Source organism: Clinocottus analis, unplaced genomic scaffold, assembly GCF_023055335.1.
Source record: "Clinocottus analis isolate CAN_PGR_092001 unplaced genomic scaffold, fCliAna1.0.p SCAF_3, whole genome shotgun sequence".
NCBI lineage: Eukaryota > Metazoa > Chordata > Actinopteri > Perciformes > Cottidae > Clinocottus > Clinocottus analis.
The window spans coordinates 20,227,464-20,252,939 of NW_027176042.1; the positions used below are offsets into that span (position 1 = coordinate 20,227,464).

Sequence of the window (25,476 nt, forward strand, 5' to 3'; positions counted from 1 at the left end):
CGTGCAGCGATGGCTCTCACCTGAGGAACAGGTTCCCCTGCAGGCCTTTTCCCAGCCTGAACTAATGGGCTCACAAGGGATCCTTGTGCACACGGAAGCACAGTGAGCGCTACGCAACACATGTACATGTACGTCAGTGAAAAGAGGGCGGGGTTAAGCGACTTGAGAAAAATATGAAGGGATTGCTAAATGATCAAATATGGTTCTTGTGTCCTTACTCCCTGCCATTTGAATTGGTGTTAAGTGGGAAGTGAATTCATAACTTTTCTTCACGCTCAGGGTGTCCGTTTCTTTCTTGACCTAAACTTATTTACTTTGATATAAAAAAAAGAAGTGCCGGTGAACAGTTCCTGGAAAAATACGGTCACATTTCCGGATTGATCAACAGTTCAGTGACTAAAAGAGCCGTCCTACAAATTGAATCAAATATGCACCACATATCCAGTGACTAGCATATCAGGGCAAATGTTGCATCATAGGCAGATACCTGAAACAGTTTCGAACGTTAAGGACAGCCTTGCTGCACTACCAGTTCGGCGTCTGGATTGCAGCCATTATATTCATTTCAAAGTACTTTTCCATTGAGAAACTTCTAAATGCAGATTACTTGAATCCTTGCTCATTGAGGAACTTCACTTGACCAGAACCCGTTTATTGATACCCTTGAAAAATATTTAAACTTAAGTCAGTCTTTGTATGACTAGAAACGAAGCTGTGAGTTGTCTGACCACAACATCTTGAGTTTGTGATTTATTACATATAAAAACAGCATTTTGTTTCCCTTCTGATTTGTTAAACAGGCCCGTTTTACTTATAATACCAATGTTAATGAAGTGTTAAATCCATTACAATACATTGACCGTTAAATACATGACCAAACGGTCCATAAACTGCAACGTGGCAGCGGGTTTTTGAGTTGTGGTGGGACCGTCTCTGTGTTGGATCAAGTCTTCTCCCTTTAAGCCGGAGCCATTATGTGGTTTTGGCCAACAGGGGGACAGACTGACCACATGCACAGGCCCCGATTGCCTAATGACTGGTTGTCCGGTCTGTCTGGACTATTTTTAGCGGATGACAAAAATACTTTTTAACATCAAACCCGGAAAGCCAGATAATTTATTTTGTGAACCCTTAAATGGTAATATCCTTTAAAATAGCAATACAATTTGTGAGAGCTATTTTAAACCAATTATTGAGGACACAAAGACAATGTCATGTGTAAACCTTTTACATTTTTATTGCTTTTTAACAGAGAACACAGATTAATCGAAGAGTCCAAAGCCCATGTCTTCATCTGACTCTTCCGATTCCTCTTTCTTCTCTTCCTTTTTCTCTTCCACTGCAAATGAGAGGGAGGAAAAACATCCATCAATACTTTAGATAGACGCCAAGAAGAATATTTAGCAGCACTTACGTCCAATATAGTCAACTTTTGTTGCTAAATGCGGCCAGAGTCAATTGCGAGTGCAATCAAAATTCAATAATACAAGATGATACAATTTAGAACCTAAAGTAAGTCTCACCCAGAAACTAAAAACATCGACAATTATCAAATTTAAGCTAAGAATGAAGGGAGTACACATACCAACAGCAGCAGCAGCTGCGGGCCCAGCAGCGGCGGCAGGAGCCGCCACAGCACCACCTGCTGGTACGGAGGCTAACTTAGAGAGGCCTGTGGACAAAGGAAAGAAACTCATTTTAGCGCTCTTCCATGTATAACATCTTGAAAGCTTCAGTGTATGTTCACCACAAGGCCTTTACCTGAGTTCATGACTTCATTGATGTCTTTCCCATTAAGTTCACTAATGACCTGCAGAGATAGAAAAATATAAGATTCAACTTAAGGCACAATTTTTTTTGAAATTGCATAAATTGGTGTTTTTAAAATGGCCTACCTTGGATAGGCGTTCGTCATCGGCCTCAATTCCTACGCTGCCCAAGATGGCCTTGATGTCCTTTGCAGAGGGGCTGGTGTTTCCACCGAGCACAGCCAGGAGGTAAGCGGCCACGTAACGCATTCTGCATTGATGGACAAAGACACAAAATTAACAATTTTTGTGCGACAGACATTGTAAAATAATAAGACTAGCCGCATATCAACCTACAGGCTTGCATGTGTTAAAAGCTGCTGCAACTTTGTCCATCCTAATAAGAGCAAAAATACACCTTAAATAACTAAAGACAGGAATTTATTTTGGTAAATTTAACAAACTTCTCAAATTTGCGAAGAAATGCATTCATGAAGTCAAGCAGCCAGAAATTTGATGAGTGATTAAAGCTAAATTGTCGAACATTCCTGCTTTTCAAATCATCACGCTGATGAGGATATGATGCAATTCCTGTCTCATTATTTGGGAGGTTTGGACTGTTGACGAAATAAACTGTGACTAATTAAATTGTGTGTCACTATTTTTCAAGTGTTGAATTGTGCAAATAACTAAATGGCAATATCATTTTTTGCAACATAATTTCTTTGATAATTGATTATTTTCTCAATTGTTTGAAATATAAAATGTTGCAAAAACATCCTCAATCCCAAGTTGATGTATTCAGTTATTTTCTCAACAAATGGGACACTAAGTTGTGACATTGAAGACAGAGGAAAACAGTACCAGTCACATTTCTTTATATATTGCCTAAATATATTCATTTAGTAACAGACTTTTCACTTCAGGTCTAACTGTGGAATAATGCATGACAGCGGCCTGATTATGTAATGTTACTGAATGATTGTTAAACTACGAAAAAGTACCCTAACTTACTAACGTGCTGTACTTCCTGACAAAGCCCACTCAAACACATGCTTTCTCCACTGGGCAGGTTAATTTGGAACCAACGTTAAACTTAATGTTACCACATGTTGACGTGACGTTACACACATTAAGTAAATTGTTAAAGAGTTTTGCCGTTTTGAATTGTAACGTTATCTCTTCAGCAGTGTCACGCTGTGCCGCTGCGATTTATTTGTGATATAAAGAAGAAGAAAAAACATGGCGACTAGTGTTTTTCTAACGACGCCATCTGCCCTGCATTTGTGACAGCGGCTTCTTGTCCCGCAGCGACACGTTTTACAGTAACTAAAACCAAACCCTGTCGCATTTAAAAACATAGTTTGACGTCAACTAATTGAGACACGCTTGTTAAATCAATCAAATACGGACTTACTTTAAGTCTAAACAGACACGAAACGTCGGTCACGCTAAGAAGAAATCCGGAAAGAAGGAAGAGGATAAACCGGAAGTTATCTGAGGACTTTAACGTGTTGATTTCATTGGTCCATTCTGACGTCAGCATTTCTCTCAACCAATGAGAACGAGTTTAACTCCATGAGTTAAAGAAATGCATCTATTTATTCTATTATTTTCTAAAGCACTGCTTATCTAGTATCTAAATTACAACTTTCTGAATATAAATAGTATGTTATTAAAATAATTGCATTATTTTATTATTATTGATAGTTTTTGCATTATTATTGTAAGTAGGTCAATGCATTGAAATAATCCGCAATGACGACAGGCTGTTAAACTTGAGTGCTCGAGGAATTATTCACATCCTTTACTTAAGTAGGTTAGTAATTACTGTTGTACTGTGCAAATATATTGTACAAAATCGTGCATTGAAAGTGATAGTGCGTAAGTACAATGAAAAAAATGTAGTTACAGTATTTAAACATAATGTAAAAAATCATAAAAGAAAACAACCTTAACATCCAAATTATTATCAAAGTTCTTAATTTATTATGAATGAATGAATGAATAAAAATAAAAGCAAATCCTTGCTAGAACCATGAAATGGCCGTTAAACATGTTAAAATTATCACAAATAAATGTTCTGTCAGCTTGTAAAATGGTGTAAAATATCTTGTATGTCAATAGTTTATCTAACAAATCATCATTGTATCTGTTACAGTGGTGCCAGAAGTTTTGATATATTTTACTAAAGTAAAAGTAGTTACAGTAGTAGTTACAACTCAATGTAAATGCCAATATCATATATTCTGGGTCTGCTGTAAAAACAATTATATTATTATTTTAAACACAGTTTGACACTGATTGAGAATTTTACAACGCACGTTGCACTGTGTTCAGCCTGGAGGGGACACCCTAACCAAGGTATTAATACACAAAAGAGTGACACACTCAGAAGGCGGAGACTCAAAAAATGGTGTGTGTGGTATACTTCATGACAAAACAGGGATTCAGTGGATTGCATTATTTATTTCCATGGATTCACCATTAAAACATAGTTTAGAAATCATCATCAATACATTTCTGTATCTGAGATGGAGCTATACTTCTTTACTGGGCATTTGTAATACCCTCAATGTAGAAAACATAAAAACATGATGAAGTCATCCCCTTCCATTCACAACCTACAATTCAAAAAGCTCCTCCTGCCTGTCCTGGGCGAAGAGCCAGCCGAACAGAGAGGCCACCACATCTAAACCAAACTCTGCAATCTTCTTCACGTTTGTCACATACCACATTTTATAGCCAAATTCTCCGAGTAAAACGATGAGAGAAATGCCCAAGAACCCAATGAATATGCGGTCCATATAAAAGTTAGCCTTTTCTCTGAAGGTCCACTGCTCCCAAGGTTGCGCATGCTGGGCTTCAAAGTATTTACCGAAGTGTAATAGGGCTGCGTTTTCGGAATCCAGATCTTCCTCCGGGGCCTCCAGGTCTTGGCCACCATCAGCTTCATCTGTGTCAGCCATTTGAGAGTGGTTCGCTGCTGCTGTCTGAGGATATCAAAAAGATAAAATATAATATTGCTTTTGGAGATTAAAATACAGATAAATGTAAAGGGTCTTACCTCAAAGAAGATCAGTTTAGGAAGAAGATAAGATGCTCTCACAATTCAGACTCTTGGCTTTTTTTTTTGTCTCCACAGCTACACCATACTTTTGCCCCTTCAGCGTTCGACAGGCCACCAGCCACGGGAGTGTGTGTTGCAAAGGTGATAAAAGCTGGTTGGTTATGCAGCACCTCCCTCACTAAGACGAGGGCTGGGGATTAGACCACACTCAGCAGTTTTAAATCCCTCATCAAGGATGAAGGCGACAGATGGTAACATACGTTTTGATATGACGCCAGCAGGTTCATGTGTGAACGTCTCAGGTAGGCGCGGCATAAATATGAGAAAAATAAACCCACATATCAAATGACCAAAAAACATTCATACATGCATATTCTAAACCAACATGTTCATCTTCTATTAAGATCTGTGAGTGGAAGTGCTGTCACATGGACAGAAACCAGACAGAAGTCAAACTGATGACAAAGCAGAACTGCTTTAGCCGAAGCTTTAGCTTTAGAGTTGGAATAAATCACTTCAGCATAAAGCTCTCTGTGTAATTTACTCAAATGTCTGTCACAGCTATTGAAATATGCCTGAAACTAGCTGATGTGATGTCAGCATTTGATAAAGACTAATTTCCGGATTGCTTTTATTGTTGTCCGGGTTCTGTGTCATTTGGTTCAGTCACTTCATTATGACTTTGCATTCTAGGCAGGGTCCGTCTCCTTCTCTGTGTAATGAATGGCTTTCACTAATACATTAAATGTCAGAACACACTGTCCTCTCTATTGATGCGACCCAATACATTTCTATTCTGACTCTTCTGCTTTTGTTTATGTGAACTCAAACATCCGATGAAAGGTTTTGTGCCAAGTAAAAATCTCCCTTTTCGCTATGCTATAGTAAGCTGTCCGTCAGTCATATACAATATAGTCATGATTAAAAAGTACCGACGTATCAGGTGCCCAGAGGGAGAATCCCAATACATTTGGTGAGCTCCTGACTTTTCTTAAAATTCCTGCAAAACAGATATTATTAGTGCTAATTATTAAATGCTAGCATGCTAACACACTAAACTAAGATGGATATTAAATATGGACAACGTCTCTTTTGCAGCAAATAGGTGGATTGTGGGTGGAGCTGAGGCGGGCCCAGATGACGCAGCAGAGCGGACTGCTAGCAGCTAGCCTCCTGAGACGGCGACCACCTGTCACTTAAAGCGGTCATGTCATGATTACGTCTAAATAACGTGTTCATTTCTGCTGTAAAGTTCAGCGTTTTAAAATTGGGCTCGCTTTTGGAGTCAACCTCAAGTGTTCATATGAGAAACTGCGTTTATCGGCATTTTAGCGCTGCCATAACTTCTCAGCACTGGAGGCTGCTGCTTGCAATATACCTGCTTAGCACCAGCATGTTAGCATGTAGCTCAAAGCACCACTATGCCTAAGCATAGCTGTAGATTCTTAGTCTTGTGTGTAATGTATTTGCATTGTTATAAATGAAACGTTGGCATATTAAATGAAGAAGCTGTGCATGTTTATTCTGGTATATTTCCCAACGAGCTCTTTGAACATGAAATGTTTGTTGCATCACTTATTATCTTGACATATTTATTATAATTCAATATGAATCAATTAAGGAAACCTGAAGTGAAAACAAATAATGCAAGTTATGTTTTGTGGATTGCAGGCACAATTTCTTGAAAATCAATCTGTGTCAATAAGTTAAGAAAGGATCAGAAATGAACTTGTCCCGAGTCTCAATGAAGTGCTTTGCTTTTATGTTTGTTAACAGGTTGATATTTTGAATGTCGCGTAATCCCAAGAGTGCCATTGGTGCACCGCCCCGCTGTCCGCCACAGAGGTGCTGCAGTCCTCGTTACAGGTGTGCATCCACCTTCTCCGTCAGGGCCGGTGTGCTGGTGGGACACGGGGTGGGCACCGCGGGCTTACACAACATGCAGCGGTGACTGATCTTGATCAGCGTGACCCGGAACGGCTTTATCCTGAACGCATAGACCAGCGGGTTGAGTGCCGAGTTCACGTGGGACATGAAAATGCCAAAGTACATGGCGAACTTGGGTATGGTACACTTTGGGCAGAAGAATACGATGCAGTTCATGATGTGTATTGGCAGCCAGCACACGGCAAAGAGAAAGACCACCAAGGCCAGAGATTTGGCCAGCTTCAGCTCCTTCCGATAGTACCTTTCTCCGTCACACGTGGCCTCGGCGCGCCGATTAAGCTGTCGCCGGATCACCCAAAAGATCTCGGCGTACAGGGCGATCATTAAGGACAGCGGCACAACCACCCAGCCGAAGAAATTGAAGTACACCATGTAGTCCATCCTCATGACCCCGGTGAATTCACAGACAATGTCGCTGGAACTGCTGAGGTTTCCTTGAGCATTGCGGTTATTCCATCCAATCATTGGAACCAATCCAGCGAGGAAGGAGAGGATCCAACACAGACAAACGGCCACATAGGCCCTCCTCTGGGTCACTATGGTGCTGTACCTGAGCAAAGTTATTGGAAGACAGATGAAGACAAATTGATATTTAATAACTGAAATGCATGTGCATAATGCCTTTCTACATTCGCATTGATTTTCTTTTCTTTTTTTTGTTGACGTGCATAGATTATTGTTCAGAAGCCAGCTATGAAATCAGCAAACAAAAAGTAGTATGGGCGACTGCCAAAGTTGTGTAACAAACTTCTGCTTACGTCAGTTATTAAGACGGACAGGGACGTTTTCATTTACCTAAAAGCTTTTGATGTCCAGCCCATTGATTTACATTGAAGCAGACTGAGATATATGGCCATGTCAGACACTGGGAGCCACCTCCTCTTGACGCTAAAAGCATCAATTTTGCTCTCTGGGGCAAAAAGCAATAAAAAAGGAAACTCTTACTACTATCAGGGTGACTTTGGATATAGAACGATAATCAATAAATTGAGGGTTTTTTCTGTTTAAGGAAGGAATTCAATGCACCAATATGTTGATCCTGAGAAACAGTTTTGTGATTGTGGGTAAAATAAGTAAAATGTAGTACATTTTAGTATTGCATGCCGTGGAATGATGTATTAATAGAACCGTGAATAAATAGCACAAATGTCAGTTACGGTACATAATTCAGAGGCTATGTTTAGCATGAAAGCTATGACATATTAGAACAGGCAATCACAACCAATCATAGATAGTGTGTATGAAATTGACCGCTTCCTATTGCTCTCAACCATAAATATTTTATTCTTCTTACCGTAAACAGTACAACAATTACAGCAAATTGTTCCTGTAATGCTTTTCACACCACATCTAACACAATCTTAACCAAACTACTGACTATTGACTACTGTCAATATGTCTAAATAAAACTCAATCACATCTCTTTAAAGTGAAGCCGACAAACAAAGGTTCCTCACTTGGTGGGAATCTTGACGCGCAGGTATCGGTCGATGGCGATAGCCAGCAGAGAAAGGATGGAGCTTTGAGTGATGATCAGCAGCAGACAGGACAGGAAGAGGCAGGTGTAGAACTGAGTTTTAAATCCCAGACTAATGACAACCGCCAGAGGGATGACCAGAACCCCCACAGCGATATCAGCCACGGCCAGAGACACAATGAAGCAGAAGGTGGTGTTGCGGAGAGCCCGGTTCACACACACAGCCAGCACCACCACCACGTTGCCCACCACAGAGGCCAGCGCAATAGCGGTCTCAATGGAGATGTACATCATGTCCACGTGTTCCCGACGCTTGATCCCGGGAGAAGAAGACATGTTTACAATTCACAGCTTACCTCGGCTCAGATTGGAAAAATCAAAAAAAATCAAATGGGCTGTTAAGACTTCATTCCTCCACTTTGGGTTTAGTTTCATCAAAAACATCTTCCATGATGTATGTTCTCCGGCTGAAAGAAGTACTTTTTCTCTTTGCCACGTCTACACAATGCGTGTCCCTTGTGCTCCAGAAAGGATGTTGAACAATTAATCCTCAGCATGTTGTTCAAGCTTTTGCGCAAGACTGGATATCAGCATATCACTTCTCCTCCACATCCTTGCTCGCCCTCTCTTTTCCTCTCTCACTAGTCTATAAAAACGGTTCGTAAAATTGAGGGGAGGGACTTTGCAATCTGCAGTACCCTGCAGCAATAGTTTTGCTCACATTAAGTGTGTGAGTGTGTGTGTGTGTGTGTGTGTGTGTGTGTGTGCGTGTGTGCGTGCGTGCGTGCGTGCGTGCGTGGGTGGTTTCTGAGAGCAGCTGTGGTCTCTACTTAATAACTGACAGGATGCATTTCGATAAGGGTGTTACTAATGAAAAAAGCTCTCAGCTGAAAATGGATGTGCACTTGAGCTGATTTTATCTTTTTACATTTTCATTGCTCAAAGCATGTAAGTTCGATGCCAGAAAAAATAACCTCTGTTGAAAGAGAGTGGAGATTACATTTAGTGAATCGGACTGCACTGATCACTTCAATGTTTAACTAAAATGTCCTGCTTGTTCTCGACACAATTTTTTCCCAAACCAAACTTACGAGTTCATCAATAAAAACAGTAGCGACCAATATGTTCTGTGATTTGTGTCCAGTATCCTGAAAAACCGTCGGTCTCTATGTAGGAACGCCTGGTCTAAAAGCAGCAGAACTTCTGCGATCACCTCCCGTTGGGCTAAACTAAACTCTTCTCAGAACAAAAAGAGCTCTTCGACAAATAGTGTGCCTAGTGTTTGAGGGTTTGGCAGGTGAGCGAAAGCACCTGTCGCCGTCAGTTCACGGTCTACCAACCATGACGATACCTTCAGGGCCCGCCACTCGTACCGTCGGCATGCTCATAGTTGATTTTGTCCGATTTTGAGGCCACGCCCACTACGCGTGTTGTAGCAATGACGATCCTGGTCAATGTCAGCCATCTTGGCTGGAGTGGAGGTTCCTTCCCATCTTCCGCAGTCCCTCGAGGATGTGTCTGGAGAAAAGAGGAGGAGAAGGAGCTGCTCTGCATGTTGCCAGCGTTACGCGTGCTGGTGATGATTAGCGAAGAGACGGTGGAGCATGAGGACATGACAGGTTGTTGAATGATGGGTGGAGGCATCGCAGTTAAAGGGTTGTGATGAGTTGTGACCTGTGAAGGAGGTGGGGGAGGTGCTCCTTACTGTCCGGGGATGGGGTTGAGTAGATTGGTTTGGGTGGAGGAGGGGTGGAGGAGGTGTCTGTGCGCCATGCGGTAGCTGAAGTCCGGCTTGTGGAAGGTACGGTGGGAGGTATTTATGCGTCAAGATCTGGATCCAGCATTCGGTTTTTGTACGGATAAACCTGCGGGATTTAAAGTAAAACAAAAATTATGTCCCCATGGAAAGAAACTTATTTTCGCGCTTGGAAACACAGAGTTGCATGGAAATTGAAACAAAACTACGCTACGTTTAGGCAATATACTTTGTTAGGTTTAATAAACAAAGATGGTTTGGCTTTCAACCCCCTCCTTTAAATGTGTTTCATCACGCTCACTGAAAGAGTGATGAAACGCAGATTTTCTTGCCTATAAACATTTTCAATTCGCGTTGGATTTTATCATCTTGAGTATGACCGACGACATAAATTGCAGTCGTGTCACACTTCAAATCATGCAACATCAATAAAATTGATTCATGGCTAAACTGGTGTTACGGCAATTGGGGTTCAATTTGTTATTGTCCCATCTACTAACTTTAGTAAATTCATATTTCAATGCAGTAACATCTGCGACAAAACCCTTTAATGTTTTCATCATGTTATTTTGAACCAACACATTTACGTGGTGCTTCTTTAATAAAAAAAAATGTCTAATTTCAATGACGCCTTTTTCCTCTGAAACCTTTCTATAACGTCTACACTTCAGAGTAAAATGCAGCTAGGAATCTGATCCTAATGTTCAATTACTTATACAAACTTTTTGGCAGCAAGAATCACTGAGCAGGCAATCAATGAGATGGTCTTCAGTCGCTTAGGGAGGCAAATGTCTGCCAGTAAATATACTCTGTCTGATTTTCAAAAAGAAAGCGATGACTCAGGATGTTGTTTTTGGACGTATGATCTCAGGCTCTGACCGAAGCATTAGACGGTTCATGAGCAGACACTGAATCAGTTTGAAGAGGGCTCTGCATTCAGCCGCTCCAGTGCAATGCATTATCTAAAGACGCAGCGGCGATCAATGTCAAAAACACAGCCGCATCACACAAATCGGTTCAGCACTCACAAAGCATTACGCTGCATCTGTTGCACTTTTATTGTGATTGCACCATTTCTTCTTTGTTCTTTTCTCCCCCTCTCGCATCGATCCAGTAATGTGAAAAGGTTCCCTTTGTAGTCATGCGGTTACACATCAACAATGGATGTAAAAACACTGTGAAATTACGTTTTATTGTTCCACCAAGTATTGATGGTCAACCCTTGGAAACACATTGAAACCATTTGGTTGCCACACAAAAGGGCCTTAGCTTGTAAAACATTTGCCATTTTTTAAATTATTATTCCTCTTAATCACTGTGTGCATTTTATCATTATGCACATTACATTTAATTAATGACACAAAATCTGAATCTCCAACAGATCTGTACATTTCATTTCATCAATATAGGCAGTGTGCACAGCGATATTTGGCAAATATGTTCCTTCCATAATCAATACTTTGTAATTGCATTCCAAACATTCATATCGGAGTTGAAATCAATAACCCGATCAAGCTTCCAACAATCCTGTTCATCAGCAATAAACCCGAACACATTCAGTGAAGAAGACGTCAGAGGCAGAGCGGGGCGGGTCTTCGTGGAACGCGGCTGGGGGGATAAATAAATCAAACTAATGTTAATAACAGACCGGGCAGGAGCTAATGGCTGTGAAAGAGGTAATTTGGCATGGGGATGAGAATGCACTTCAACATTAAAATTTTTAAAAAAAAAACTCTTATTGCGAGTCCGCCATTGGTTAAAAAACAGCACGCCTACCCCTGCATTAGACATATGCCATCATAGATTTCCATATCTACGTTTCATCCACTGATATTCCTCTACAGAAGACACCCTTTTGTAGCACCACACCACGAAACATTAGCTCTAAACAGACGTAATGAATGTAATTATGGTCTGGCAGGGATCCGCTAGCGAGCGCATGTGCCACAGGGATTACATGACAGTACAGCTTCTGTTACCGGTTCCAATTAATAAAATCATTCTCAACATCCTCACCCATCCCAGCTTAGTGCAGAATTCATTTCACTCCGACATAATGACTCCACCGCTACTCTGTCTCCTTTTGTGCCGTTTTTAATCGGTCAACTTCCGCAAGGATGCGAGAGTTCAAATTAGCTGATTGGAGCGTAATTAAAAATAACTCGGGGATATTAAATGTACAGATCCGCTCCCTCTACAGCAGGACACGTGTGTGTGTGTGTGTGTGTGTGTGTGTGTGTGTGTGTGTGGTGGTTGATGTCGTGGTTTCTTCTTTGTTGAGTGTTGTGAAGGGATAAAACTGCTTGTATAAAAGCATTTTCATCAACAACAGTTCCTTGTGTTACTGTTGCCATCACTTTCATATTTAGCAGTATTTGTGTGGTACTTTTGAAAATTGCTTGCTTGCATATTTTTTTTGTCTGTCAGGCCAGCTGAGTTATACGTGGGATCCATTCATGCTGAGACAATAATTGTATTATTTAAAACAAATAGGGTCACAAACGCACTATAACTATATCTTTGGTGTGGTTCAAACCAGTTCAGGCTTCTGTAATTCCTCGTAGGCCTTTGTTTCAACCACATAGTGAGATCCCAACAGTGTTGACCGAGTTTGGATGTGGTTAACTTACCTAGCAGAGGGTTCAGCGTGGTAGTTTCAAAACAAGGCGATCCTAACTGTAACGGGACGATGCAGAGGACATAGAAATGAGGGGCAGCGCAGCAATCCCAGGCTACAGTCAGTTCTGCAGGTTTTAAGAGGTTTTAATTCAACAAACACAAAATAAACTGCTCATTCCAGAGGTCTATCAATTAAATACACAAAATAAACTATATCTGCTGAGCCGCTAGCCGATTTAATCTTATTCTTGAGGAGGAGAAGCCTCCCGTCTCCCATGCTCTTCTTCAATAAATTTGACTGGAGGATCGTAACCAACTTTCCGAGGTGCATCACCACCTACTGTACCGGAGTGTGCAGATTCAGGAACAACTGTTCTAACTAGCTAAGAAACAAACGAAACAATGGAACAAAACCAAAGCAAAACAACAAAACATTGCTAATTAGCTGCCCAACTACTTCACAAACAAACAAACCTACTCACAACTAAATCCTGCGGCCTCGCCTCGTATCTTTAGCAAATCCCTGTAGCGCTCATGGCTCGCTGCCAGAACTCCCTCCAAACTCCACCTCCCATCTGACACGTTTGAAAAGTTTTCTTTCAGAGTTGTATATCCGACGCTTCATGACAACTCGCTCCACATCCTCAGTTCCATGACAAAAATGATACTTGTCTGTTCCTACTTTTGCTATTCAGTCCCGTGTGTCCGAATCTTAGCTTTGATAGGATTACCTCCTCCAATATCGTTCCAAAACTTAAAATGTCTGTGCAGCTGTAGATGACTTCAAGCTGCTTTTGTGAGCTGATGGGAATGCATCTTTTTCCAATGGTTGTCAAGAAATTAGGAAGTTATCTTCATGACAAAAGTACTGCCTTGACATTTTTTCTATTGTGACATTATAAGGTGGAATTATATTGTTTTTTATTTGGGTTGTGTCCAGTGAACGTACACAAAACAGTCTACATGGGAAGTGAAACTTTAAAAAAAAGTGGTGCATGCATATGTATTCATTTCCCTTTGATGTGAAACCCCTAAATAAGATCTGGTTTAACAAATTGGCTTCAGAGATCCTCTGTTGTGTCCACAAGCGTGCGAGCTGGTAATGATAATGACATTGCATTACAAACAAGTATAATTACATAAGCCTGTGGGAAAAAAAACAGAAGCATAGCTTACAGGGAAAGTATCCTCGAGTGTCATCGCAACTTGAAAAAAGGAGAAAAAAAAACCAGCATGACCACAGACTTCCTCAAAGGTTTCACAATACCTAGATTGATGATAAATGGCACGGCACAGCTCCTTCAGGTTCTGACTCACAGAATGTTTAGACGCCATTAAGCACCAAACATCAGCCGGAGAGGATTCACAATGGATGTGGGCAAAGTCATCTACACGTTGTTGGAGGTGCTCATCGCCGTCAGCTGCTGTCTTGGTAATGCTCTGGTTGTTTTGGCGCTGTGGACCAGTAAAAGCATTCAACAGCCCACCTTCAGCCTTATTGTCTGTCTGGCTGTGGCCGACTTCATGGTTGGCTGTGTGGCCATCCCGTTGGCCGTGGTGGTGGACAGACGCCTGGAGACTTCGTTCCACGGCTGTCTCTTCATCAGCTGCGTGGTCGTCCTGTTGACCCTCGTCTCAGTTTTGTGTCTCACGGCTATTGCAGTGGACCGCTTCCTCCGGGTGAACATCCCTCTCAGGTCAGACTTTTTCTGGATTGTGTATTGTGCCGAGAAACGTGAAATAGTCCTACTAAGTACGGCTTTGAATCACAAGGTTTCTATTGATGTATTTAACTTTTTTCAACCTCATTTCTGACCCTTTTGCATGGCCGACAGGCACTAATTTACTGTACATCGCAAGGATTTCTTTATGATGATTGTCTATATAGTTTGTAAGAGTTAGTTAAATCAATCATGTTTTGTTCTTTTTAGGTACAAAAGGACAGTAACACAGAGACATTCTCGGCTTGTGGTTGCAGCGTGTTGGCTTGTTGCGACACCACTGAGTTTTGCTCCCATGCTTGGATGGTCCAACCACAAAACCTTGTCTGAGTCAGTCAACTCTACTATTGTCTGCCAGTTTACTACCGTGATCCCCATGTCCTACCTGGTTTACTTCAACTTCTTTCTCTGCACCCTCACACCTCTGTTGGTGATGACTGTGTTGTACGGATACATCTTCTGCATCATCCGAGGAAACCTTCGAGAGAAACCAGGCAACGGTCCACAGAAACAGTCTCAGAACTACCTGCAGAAAGAGAAGCAGCTGGCAGGGTCTCTGTCTCTGGTCTTGGTTCTGTTTGCTCTGTCCTGGCTCCCTCTCCACATTATGAACTGCATTGCTTACTTTAAGCTGAATGACGTGCCCGCAACGTCGTTCTACGTCGGCATCCTGCTTTCTCACGCGAACTCGGCTGTGAACCCTGTCGTGTACGCGTTCAAGATACAAAAGATCAAGATGGCGTACCTGAAGCTCTGGAGACAGTATGTTGTATGCGGAGAAGAAAAGCAAGGACCTCAGAGCAGCCAGACGACAGACAACAATCTCAGCAACAGTAACATGAACAGCGTGGCCAATAACGAGTAGCGCAAGAATTCCTCGTTTGTTTCTTTGTTCTTAAGGAGCAGGTTCGATTGTCTCTCGAGCATAATGAAACATTTCAACATATTGCCATTGTGTGAAAGGTTAGGATGGCTCTTACAGTATGTGAACTGTATGGAAATCCAAAGGCTATATTTTTCATGAATGACGATGATGTTCTGTGTATTTGTACAATAAGCACATCTTCAGCAGTTTGCACAAAAAGTTCTGTTATCTGCAATGTTCAAGATTGTTTGTGTGTCCTGTAGACGTGAGCATGTGTGTGTGAGCATGTGTGTGTGGGCATGTGTGTGTGTGAGCATGTGTGTGTGAGCATGTGTGTGTGGGCATGTGTGTGTGGGCATGTGTGTGTGTGAGCATGTGTGTGTGAGCATGTGTGTGTGGGCATGTGTGTGTGAGCATGTGTGTGTGAGCATGTGTGTGTGTGAACATGTGTGTTTGTGGGCATGTGTGTGTGGGCATGTGTGTGTGTGAGCATGTGTGTGTGGGCATGTGTGTGTGAGCATGTGTGTGTGGGCATGTGTGTGTGGGCATGTGTGTGTGGGTATGTGTGTGTGAGCATGTGTGTCTGGGCATGTGTGTGTGTGAGCATGTGTGTGTGAGCATGTGTGTGTGTGTGTGTGTGAGCATGTGTGTGTGGGCATGTGTGTGTGTGAGCATGTGTGTGTGGGCATGTGTGTGTGTGAGCATGTGTGTGTGAGCATGTGTGTGTGGGCATGTGTGTGTGGGTATGTGTGTGTGTGAGCATGTGTGTGTGAGCATGTGTGTGGGCATGTGTGTGTGGGTATGTGTGTGTGGGCATGTGTGTGTGGGTATGTGTGTGTGGGTATGTGTGTGTGGGCATGTGTGTGTGGGCATGTGTGTGTGAGTATGTGTGTGTGGGCATGTGTGTGTGGGTATGTGTGTGTGGGCATGTGTGTGTGTGGGTACGTGTGTGTGGGCATGTGTGTGTGGGCATGTGTGTGTGGTTGTTGCGAAAAACTGTCTTCTAGAGAAAATGGGCAACTTCCACTTGTCTGAAAAGCTTTCGTTTAGTTTCACTTCACTGTTGTCGGTTTTGTTTCTGTTCCAGTTCTTCAAATCCTTTTTTGACAGAAAGAACACTGAAAAAAAATACTTAACTTCACTGAAAAATTATGAACGTGACTATCACTTAGGTGACATGAATTGTACACTTGTCAGGAAAAATACAACGTCGTTTTTTAAGACTTGCGGTGTTTTATTTGAATCAGGCAGGTGTGAGTTGCGTGGCAGACATCTGTTCATAATATTGATTCCTCCTCTGGAAATTGCGGTCTAACACAACAACACCACAAAATGCCACCTCAAAGATGACCAAAGAGTCGAGTGGACTAATCTCTGACAGTCGTTGAATTGCATGCACCGTACAGATGATTCTATGTTTGCGGTCAGTTGCTTTTTAATATCAGCATCATGAACTACTGAGCGGCTGATGTATTTTTTAACAAGCAATCTCGAAGGTACGTCTCCGAAATTGAAGGATAAAATCCAACTAGAAATCTATTTGGTGGCAAATCGACATCTGTTGGCAATATGCGTTGCATTTTTTAGATTGTATAATTTTATTATGAAGCACAGCGTCACAAGGAGATCACCACTCACACGCAGTGGAATGAAAAAAGACACCAAACCAGCAGCCTCAGAATAAAATGTTGACACTTGTTCATGATTTTACAAGTATGTTTATTCAATTAAAAGATGTCTGAAACATTGTTCTTGACCCATTACTTATTTAATTATACTGACGTTTGACTTAAGTTGTTATTTAAGAAACTCTGTTGTATGTTATGAAGATTTTATCTTTAGACATTTACAGGTTTGTGGTCAGTTGTGTCATAGTTGGCTCTTTTTTCATTTCCTCATTGTAAGTGAGAATTTACACCTTACAACCCACTTCCTCAATCCAAACAATGCAAGGGCGCTACAAAGAGCTGCAGAGATGATGCATTTTTTTCAGACTAACTTAGAAGTTTGCATCACCCTGATTTTCTTGAAGAAAAGCCAGTGTCGTTTTTCCATTGGATTTTATATTTTTGCAGAAAAATCAGCTCTGTGACAAACACAAATTTATGATACTTGCGTGTTTTGCTCAGCAAGATAATTTACTTAAATGATTTTTTTTAACCGTGAATGTATTGACAGAAGTAAAAAGCTAATGTTCGGATATAATGAAAGAAAAATGAGCGTGCGTGTCCACAATGAAGCTGTAAAAGCAGACTAGTCTGCATGATGATGTTTCTAGTCTCATCAAGCCCCTTGTGTTGACCGCAGACCTTTTATACTTTTATTACAATTTCATTATGAATCTCCATCTCCCTCTTTTTCTTTTTCTTAGTGTTGTAGAACGTTTCAATGGTACAGTTATGTAATGCTTTACATGGTTAAACCAAAACATTACCTGATACCCCAAAATAAATAAAGCAGTAAACTTATATGCCATGTTGTAAACATGTTTTTAAAAATATCGTATTAGATATTTTATAAACTGAATCATTGATTTCATCCATGAAACAAAGTAAAATATTGACTTCTTGTATCTGGCATTACTTCATCAATATGTGATTATTATTTTTTTCTAGTCCATCCCAAAAAATTGTAATTCTTTCATGAGGTAATTTCTCACAATATACTGTGTAACACAGGATAATCCAGTGATCACCATACATTTTCCTCATTTAGGTGCTTAATGCAGTTTGTGATTATTTATTGTGCCCCTAATGAGCTCACTAAGGTGTCAAAGTAGCATACAGTGTTGTGCATCTCCTCATGTCCTCTGATTATCAAATACCATCATCAAAATATGCATTAAAACATTTTATTATTCGTTTTTTCTGCAAAACACTCATGCAATGACACACATTACCGGCAGCACAATAACGGCTGCAGGTCTTAGCCTCAAACTTCTCTGAGACAAAACTTGGGAGTCCCCAAGTAAAGACTGACACACATCTTACATGTCGAAGTTTCCAGGAGGTCCTTTCATCACGAGGATGTCTTGTGAATATGGTCGCAGATACACACCATAGAGTTCCCGAGAGTGTTTTTTTTAAGTCCAATTTCCAGAGCGATGATAGTCTTTGGCCACGAGATGGCATCAGAGTGGCTCCGACGCGTTCAGTGTGAGCGAGCTTAATTCCAAGCACTCATTGTACCTCTCAAGGAAGGTAATAGGCTGTGTAGTTATCACCTGAGTAGGATTTACTCGATCCCACAAACTATACAACCTACTACCTCACCTTGCTAGGCTCAACTTCAGCCACCAATAAATGGCCTCAAAAACAATTAAACACGTGCTAACGTCAGTGCATGTTGTTATAATATGACAATATAATGCTGGAACTGGTCTATTCCAGCGCCATCATTGTGTCTCCTAATTAGATAAAGTCGAAGTTGTGTCCACAGTCTTCTCCTCAAAGGTGAGGTCACATTTCTAAACATGTTTTTTATGTTGTTTCCTTAAGAAGCTGTGGCATATACTAACCAATAACCAGATAGTTGCTGTCAACTAAAAACTAGGGGACAGCTTATGTCTTATATCTGCTTCTTTATTCCTCCCCAGAGCGCGTGTTCACAGCAGATCAACCTGTCTCCTTAGGAAAGACAGTAGACTGTATAGTTATCTCAGAGGGAGGACACGAACCCCACAACTATTCAATCTACTACCTCAGCCTTAAGGACAGACGCTTTCGCAGGGAGCCGTGGAAACATGTCGGTGGAACTGTGAGACAAAAATAGAGAGCGATTAAAGAACTTTTTGTAGAAAGCTACTGGCATTGCATTCAAAATACTTGCATGCACATGTCCACTGGAGAACAACTTTATTCAGATCCCCCCCCCCCCCCCCTCATGAAATCAGGTAGTCTGGTAACAGTTTTGTCAGGAATTACCTTCTCGGAGCAATTTCCTCTCCAGACTCACCGCATTGTAGCCTGAGTTGTAAAACCACGGTTCGGCTCACCAGACTCTCACCAGTCTGCTACTCCGGTAATGTAAGTGCTATTCAGTGTGCATATATCTGGCCGTTGTTACAGGACTACAGGTGACGGATACACTGCTACTTTCTTAATGGCGTGCACATCAACAATGAAATACTATTTGTCACCACAGAGAGTTTAGTTTCATGGAAACTGGCTCGTAATGAAGGGCAGCTGTTCCAAGAACTAGTACCTATTTCATTCTTAAACTTGGCGTGTTGCGGCTGCGCTTCCCAACAGACTGAAAAAGTAGCCCCCTCCCTAGTTCAGTCCCTTCTGTCCCAACAACCAGAGAGCAAAGGGAGAAAGATGGCAGTACCTCGGCCATTTTAGGGAGTCGTTTGGCACCCGTACCCAACATCTGTGGTGCAACCTGTTAACTTCTGCTTCCTCCTTCCATTCCCTATCCATGAAACAGACTTTGTTTGCCTCCAAATAAAGATACTGAAGGAATTGCTTGTTCCTAAATCATTTCACAGAGTTGATCAGTGCGGATTCACAGTCGCACACTGGCAATTTTTCTTTTCGCTCAGAGTTTTAATGGAGAAGCTGCAGGTTTGACTTCAGATTATTGCCTTTTTTTGCTCAGTGTGAAAGCCACTTCAAGTCCATTGAAGAAGAAAAAAAAAGGTCTGCTGTGCCAGCTTTAGAGTCTGGGACACAAGCTGGGCAGAGCTGTCTGGGCCCCGACACAGCCTCCCTTTGGCCCCAGACACTGGTAGACGACGATGGTCAACCCATGCAAAGGATAGGACGCTTTGCATAAATTAGCATGTGAACCGTGGTCGCTGAAAAGCGGCTGGGCAGTTCATTAACATTCTGAATTCCTCTTTGGCCTAATTAATGCCGACAGTGATTGAAATGTTTTGGCAGGCTGTGCGGCTGCGCTGCCAGGGCATGCTCATTTGGGCAAAATGAAAAAGGCACAAGGGCATCAGAGAGCGGGAGGCCTTAATTGAGATGTTGAATTAATTAGACGGTAAATGGTATCAAACTCCTCTAACCGGCTGGCCAACGCAGACTGGATGGAGAGAAGCGCGTGGGGGGGGGAGGGGGAGGGGGGGGGTTCAACTTTGTATACAAAAAGAAGTTGTGTGGATTTCAAACAAAATGTTGTTGTGGGGATGGACCATAACTGTGTGGTTGATAACGTCGAGAATAATGCTCGGATTGATACCTGCTTATCTATGTTAAGTACCTAAACATGCAAACTAAATATAAGACAATCAACAAACACACACACACACACACAAGTTATGTGTTGCCATTGTTTCATTAAATGATTTAAGCATCCGTTCTTACCTTGATTGTTTCCAAATATCCTGTTCGTGATTGTGCCTTTTAACCAAAGCTGTACTCGAGGTAATAGTATCTCCATTGCTATCCTTTTGATAAGGTGGCTCCAACTTAAGTGTACGTTCTTTTTTATTTATTTTTTGACACCCGGAAGTGATGGTTTGACTCTCAACCGTACATCCGCACGCTGCTGATAATAAGAAAATGGCCGCTCATTTGCGGAGTAAAACGAAGACATTCAAGGTTATCAATCCGTGACGCTCACGTAAGACTCACTCTGGCCGTGTCAGCGATACGTTGACTGGCACGTCGGTTGTTCTTTCAGCGTTGCTCAAGAGCCGTGAGCGACTCGTCTCAATGGCGAACGTTCAACTTATCAAAGACATCCGTGTTGCCGAACGCCCGGGCGGCGAAGAAATTAGTCGATGAAGGCGCAAATATACCGATTACAAGTTGCCGTTGGTCCATGATGATCGGCGGTGTACGGGGGGGACGACTCTGAGGGGGGAAAAAGACTGAGGTTGGTTTCTCTTGAGCGGCTCCCTCCGATATTAGGTGCCAAGAAATGGGCATTGTCTGCGTGCCAAGCTGAATCTCAATGAGACAGACACAAAAAAAAAAAAAAAAAGGGGGTGATGCTGTAGACGCAGCATTGCAGAACCCGCCGCCGAGGGGGGAGGAGAGTGTTGGCAGCCAAGCAATGAGAGGATGCCATGTCAGAAAGGGGCTATGATACCACACAATAAGGCATGGCGGCATAGCGTGCTGCCAGATGCTCAGTGCAATGTGAGCTAGGTGATCGCACATCGAGAGAAAGGTCCTTTGTTCGCGAAAGCAGACTTTGTCCATATGTTGGGCAACTGGTTATGTTTTACACGAGCTCGTGGTTTCAGTTGAATCTCATCATCTGTGATGCAGCCTGCCTAATAAACTCCGGTCAGCAGGAGTTTAGCGCCGCCATCTCCCAGGCCAGCGTCTTTATTGAGAACGTCGTTCACAAATTAGCTTCAATAAGAGGTGTCCCAATGTACCGATATTGACCAGGACTGTGATTTTTATACATTTAAATGTTGATACGTGTATGATAATGTTATGTAAATAATCCAGCGCCTCTTCAATGATTTTGTTTCAGTTGACACGGACGATGTCATGGTGGCAGATGTTGGGCTTTGTGGATTTTTTTGGTTCATCGGTGGATCTGGTTGCGTTTTCACAGTCTTTTAGTTCAAGTGTTCTTTTATGTATTTATGTATTGTATTTTGAGTCAAATTCACTTGCTGGAAATGGGGAAAAAAAACACAATAAACAAAGTTAAAGAGGAATTTAACTGATGGAATTGTTTGTTTGTAATTTTATAAAAGGTATCGAGAAAAATATCAATATTGTTAATTACGTTATCAACTAACCATTATGATTACAGCTGTAGTTTCAATGAGGCATAGACTAACTGAACTATTATTTTTTAAGTACACGCGTATTGAATCCAGACAAGTAATTGTATCCACTCTGCTATTATGAACTTAATAATGATAATTTTATAAATTACTAATGTTCTTCCTGGAAAAACAAATTGAGAGAATTATAACCGATAATATCATGACATTCATCCATCAATAAACCTACAGTCCTCTGCGGCTCCATATTCCATAAACTAACTAACATATTCTGATGAAAGCACAGTGTATCAAAAGGGCAATGCCACTATACATTTTTATGAGTATGTTCATGATATGTGAAGTTCTTTGGGGATTTATTAGTAGTGTTTATGTTGTTTATTGTTCACGACTCAGTGAAGTATGATAGATGGATCTTTACTCAACACAATTACTCTGTCAAGAGACCAGGGTGAGAAAAAAGTCGTAGAAAGCACTTTGTATGGTTTGTTGTATTCAAAGTCCGCAGCTTGGTGTCAATACAGCGAGTGCCTTGAATGTTCAGCCGGTCTCAGAAGAGTGAGAGTGAAATTCAGTTGTCATACGTGGCTCTGTCTATCGTGTCACAAGGGGGAAACCTGCCAATCCAATATTCCACACATTAAAAGAAACGCAAGGACACTGGTCGAACATCTGGGCCTTCCAGATGTTAATCTCAAGATGGGTGTCTCGTGGCTTTTTGCTCAAAACTACAACAGTTTAAAAGTGGTAGTTCATGTAAAACGGCCGCGGTCTCAAGAATCAGATCAAATGCTGTTTATAGCCCAAGAACATGTTCGCTGACAAACAGGAAGAGCTGAATGTGGGGATGCAGTTTGACCTGATAAAAGCAACAACCCCCCCCCACCTAAAAAAAATGAGAGACTTTGATCCTGGCAACCACAGAGTCACTGTAGAGGAGATGACTCTCCAAACAACATGTCATCATGCAAGTTCATCTGAGGATAACCACAGGGGTGGGGGGTGAGGGGCGGGGGGCGGGGGAGGGGGGGCAGGAAATAAGTTAATTTTTCTCTTGCTGCCCATCATCGCTGCTGCCCTCCCTGCTTCTTTCCGTCGCTCGCCCTTTGTGTACAACTGTCGTTATCACGATAGATTACGGTATGCAAACAAAACCTTACACAGCTGCGCACCGAGCGCGATGTGCCAAAACGTTCACACAGTTCCAACAGTCAGTTTGCAATAAGTTCGGTTCATAAAGGAGAATAATCTGTAGAGGAGGAGGAAAAAAAAAACATGTCATTTTTGTGAGTGTTTTTATAGCTTTCGTGCTTCTTGTGTCCAAAACCCAAACCGATGAGGCTGGACCTGAAACCGAGAGACTGCAATCTCACAACGTGAGCATGTATAGAACAATGCTTACAACAGGGGGATCTGGTTCATACTGGTTTGTGAACAGGTCTATCAAATCGCAGCATTCGAGAACACGTCAGAAATGTATATTATTGGCCTGTAAGTTGGCAAATATGAAGGCCCTTTTATTTTTTTTGATGCCTATTCCACCGATGTCGGAGACTTTTGTTTTTTTTACATTTTGTGGTCAAATAAACGGTGAACAACCGCCGCGATACAGATGAAGGTATTTTGTGGAGATTCCTCGCACCTTCGTTGCAGAAACCAAAATGCTTGGTAAAAAGGGCTAAATGCCTTTTTATCTCTGAGAATTCGCTCTGAAACTTCGAGGCAATTATCACTTATGAGGGGGAAGGTGGGGGGTTGTTTGATCGAGCCACTGGAGTTGTTGTGTCTTTAGGCTCCGACTTGCAGTAATTTACGTTACTTTTTACTCGTCTCATACTTTAAGAGGCAGTTACACAACCACTAAAATGTCTTTTGATTCCGGGCATGTGTTTTTATCGTTCAGAGCGATGCACACAGACTGCTCATTACGGAAACTACATACAAGCTTTGTTCATTATTTCTTAATGCACTCAACCCGAGAGACGACATACTTTCAAACTAAATCCCCCGCGTGTCTCGACCCAACAGAAACTGGGAAGACTGAGGCTTCGTGTTCGGTGCAAGCAAAGCAGACACGTGTACGGTGTTGGAGGGTGGCAGTCAAAGAAGTGCACAAGTGCCAAAGAAATGCCCTACGCACAAAGAGGAATATCAAGGCCGAAACAGAAGCAGAAATCAAAAATTTGAAATACCTGGAGGTGAGTTTTTTGTGTACAGGTCAGGCTAGAGTTCACCCGCAGAGAATTAGGCCAGGGTTGAGGCGAGAAAAAAAAAAGAGAAAAAAAGACAAGAATGCATTTCAACATCCCTCTCTTTCGCCTGCAAGACGAGGGAAAGGCTGAGCGGTGTCCCAGCGAGCAACCCCACTTGAACAGGGGCTGGGGCTTGAGAGCCGTTTCTGGGCCATGCCCTCCTCTCTCTCTCTCTCTCTCTCTCTCTCTCTCTCTCTCTCTCTCTCTCCCTGCCCACTTTCACCCCGCTGCCAAGAGGGAGAGACAGCAAGGAGAAAGGGGGAGGCAGGAAAAGAAATCACAAAGTCGCAGAACGCCGCTCACACCGTCCCACGAACGACACGAAATCTGCGTTTGAAAAGTGGACTTGAGTTGTGAACACACGAAGGAGGAATCAGTCACACAAGCTGGAGATCACATGTCACCAAATAGACATCTCACTTTGACTGGGAAAGGGGAGGGGGGGTAATAAACCCAGGTAAAGACATCAGAAGTGAGTACTTACGTGCTGTAACGGAGCCAAGAGGTTTGACAGATTTATCCACAGTTTGCCAAACAGCTCAGAATTGTGCCATAAAGCCTTTTGTCAGCAGTTGGCATCAGTCCCAGCTAGTACATGCCTCATAGTTCCCATTTTCGGTAGTCACTCCGGACGTCTTCAGTTGTTCTGCACCTGCCTGTGTTGTTATTCGTTCCATAGAAAAGAACAAAACCCACTGAGGTTCTGATTAGGTTTGGACTGTTGCAGTGAAAGGAAACCAGTGTTTACTGTCAACATAGCGGACCGTAGCAGTGGTGTGGGATGTTTACCACAATACATCCCAGAGTAGCAAACTGTGTCATGGAGCTCTGAAGGGAAAACAAGGGCAGGGAAAGGGTCACTCTCTGGGTGAAAAAGCAAATCCAAAGATAGTGTTTTATACAAGAACAGCACTTAAATAATCCAATCCCTGAGTCCTGGATAGAGCGCCACGCTTAAATCGCCAAATGTTTCCATGCCACAGAGTGCCACAGACACCCATTAGTCTCTTTCCTCAGGCAATATCCAAGACAGCTTCCTGTGTGACGTCACTAACTCCTTTTTTTTTTTTTTAAAGCAATTATGTCCATACATATACTTTAAATCCGTTCCCTGCCCGCGTCGTCTTCTCCTCAGGACGTGTCCTGTGGACGTTCTTGAAGGATTTGTAGTTTCAAGTGCAACAACAACAAAACAAAAAAAAAAGCCAAGCCTGTATCGTTGGGCTGACATCTCAGGCAGCTCGAAAGAAGACAGCAGAGGAGCTGCAAACAATTCTTAACTCTGTCTTTCTCTTCCTGCTCACGAACGCCGAGCTTGTAA

The 25,476-nt window shown here is 42.1% G+C and overlaps 3 protein-coding genes across 3 annotated transcripts; 1 reads left to right on the forward strand and 2 right to left on the reverse strand.

Annotated features, from left to right (window-relative positions):
• Positions 1–1,212: 1,212 nt before the first annotated feature.
• Positions 1,213–3,270, reverse strand: rplp2 (ribosomal protein, large P2). Its single transcript, XM_068594200.1, has 5 exons — positions 3,166–3,270; positions 1,896–2,019; positions 1,762–1,810; positions 1,586–1,672; positions 1,213–1,339 (listed from the first exon to the last, which is right to left on the reverse strand). Exons 2-5 carry the CDS (start codon positions 2,016–2,018, stop codon positions 1,263–1,265), a joined length of 336 nt encoding a protein of 111 aa, XP_068450301.1. The 5' UTR covers position 2,019; positions 3,166–3,270; the 3' UTR covers positions 1,213–1,262.
• A 3,071-nt stretch (positions 3,271–6,341) lies between these two features.
• LOC137796281 (adenosine receptor A1) lies at positions 6,342–25,414 on the reverse strand. Its single transcript, XM_068594123.1, has 3 exons — positions 24,640–25,414; positions 8,223–10,107; positions 6,342–7,315 (listed from the first exon to the last, which is right to left on the reverse strand). The coding sequence occupies exons 2-3, from the start codon at positions 8,576–8,578 to the stop codon at positions 6,679–6,681; spliced, it is 993 nt and encodes a 330-aa protein (XP_068450224.1). The 5' UTR covers positions 8,579–10,107; positions 24,640–25,414; the 3' UTR covers positions 6,342–6,678.
• Positions 13,971–15,203, forward strand: LOC137796731 (adenosine receptor A1-like). Its single transcript, XM_068594831.1, has 2 exons — positions 13,971–14,314; positions 14,549–15,203. Exons 1-2 carry the CDS (start codon positions 13,986–13,988, stop codon positions 15,201–15,203), a joined length of 984 nt encoding a protein of 327 aa, XP_068450932.1. The 5' UTR covers positions 13,971–13,985.
• Positions 25,415–25,476: the final 62 nt, after the last annotated feature.

What these genes read in the sequence shown, in the direction of transcription:
- rplp2 (XM_068594200.1), bottom strand. Translation starts at nt 2,018, where the DNA reads ATGCGTTACGTGGCCGCTTACCTCCTGGCTGTGCTCGGTGGAAACACC. An exon ending in ATGACGAACGCCTATCCAAG is followed by an intron (nt 1,811 to 1,895) that starts GTAGGCCATTTT and finishes CTATCTCTGCAG; the next exon opens with GTCATTAGTGAACTTAATGG. An exon ending in CGCAGCTGCTGCTGCTGTTG is followed by an intron (nt 1,340 to 1,585) that starts GTATGTGTACTC and finishes TCTCATTTGCAG; the next exon opens with TGGAAGAGAAAAAGGAAGAG.
- LOC137796281 (XM_068594123.1), bottom strand. Translation starts at nt 8,578, where the DNA reads ATGTCTTCTTCTCCCGGGATCAAGCGTCGGGAACACGTGGACATGATG. An exon ending in CGCGTCAAGATTCCCACCAA is followed by an intron (nt 7,316 to 8,222) that starts GTGAGGAACCTT and finishes AACTTTGCTCAG; the next exon opens with GTACAGCACCATAGTGACCC.
- LOC137796731 (XM_068594831.1), top strand. Translation starts at nt 13,986, where the DNA reads ATGGATGTGGGCAAAGTCATCTACACGTTGTTGGAGGTGCTCATCGCC. An exon ending in CGGGTGAACATCCCTCTCAG is followed by an intron (nt 14,315 to 14,548) that starts GTCAGACTTTTT and finishes TGTTCTTTTTAG; the next exon opens with GTACAAAAGGACAGTAACAC.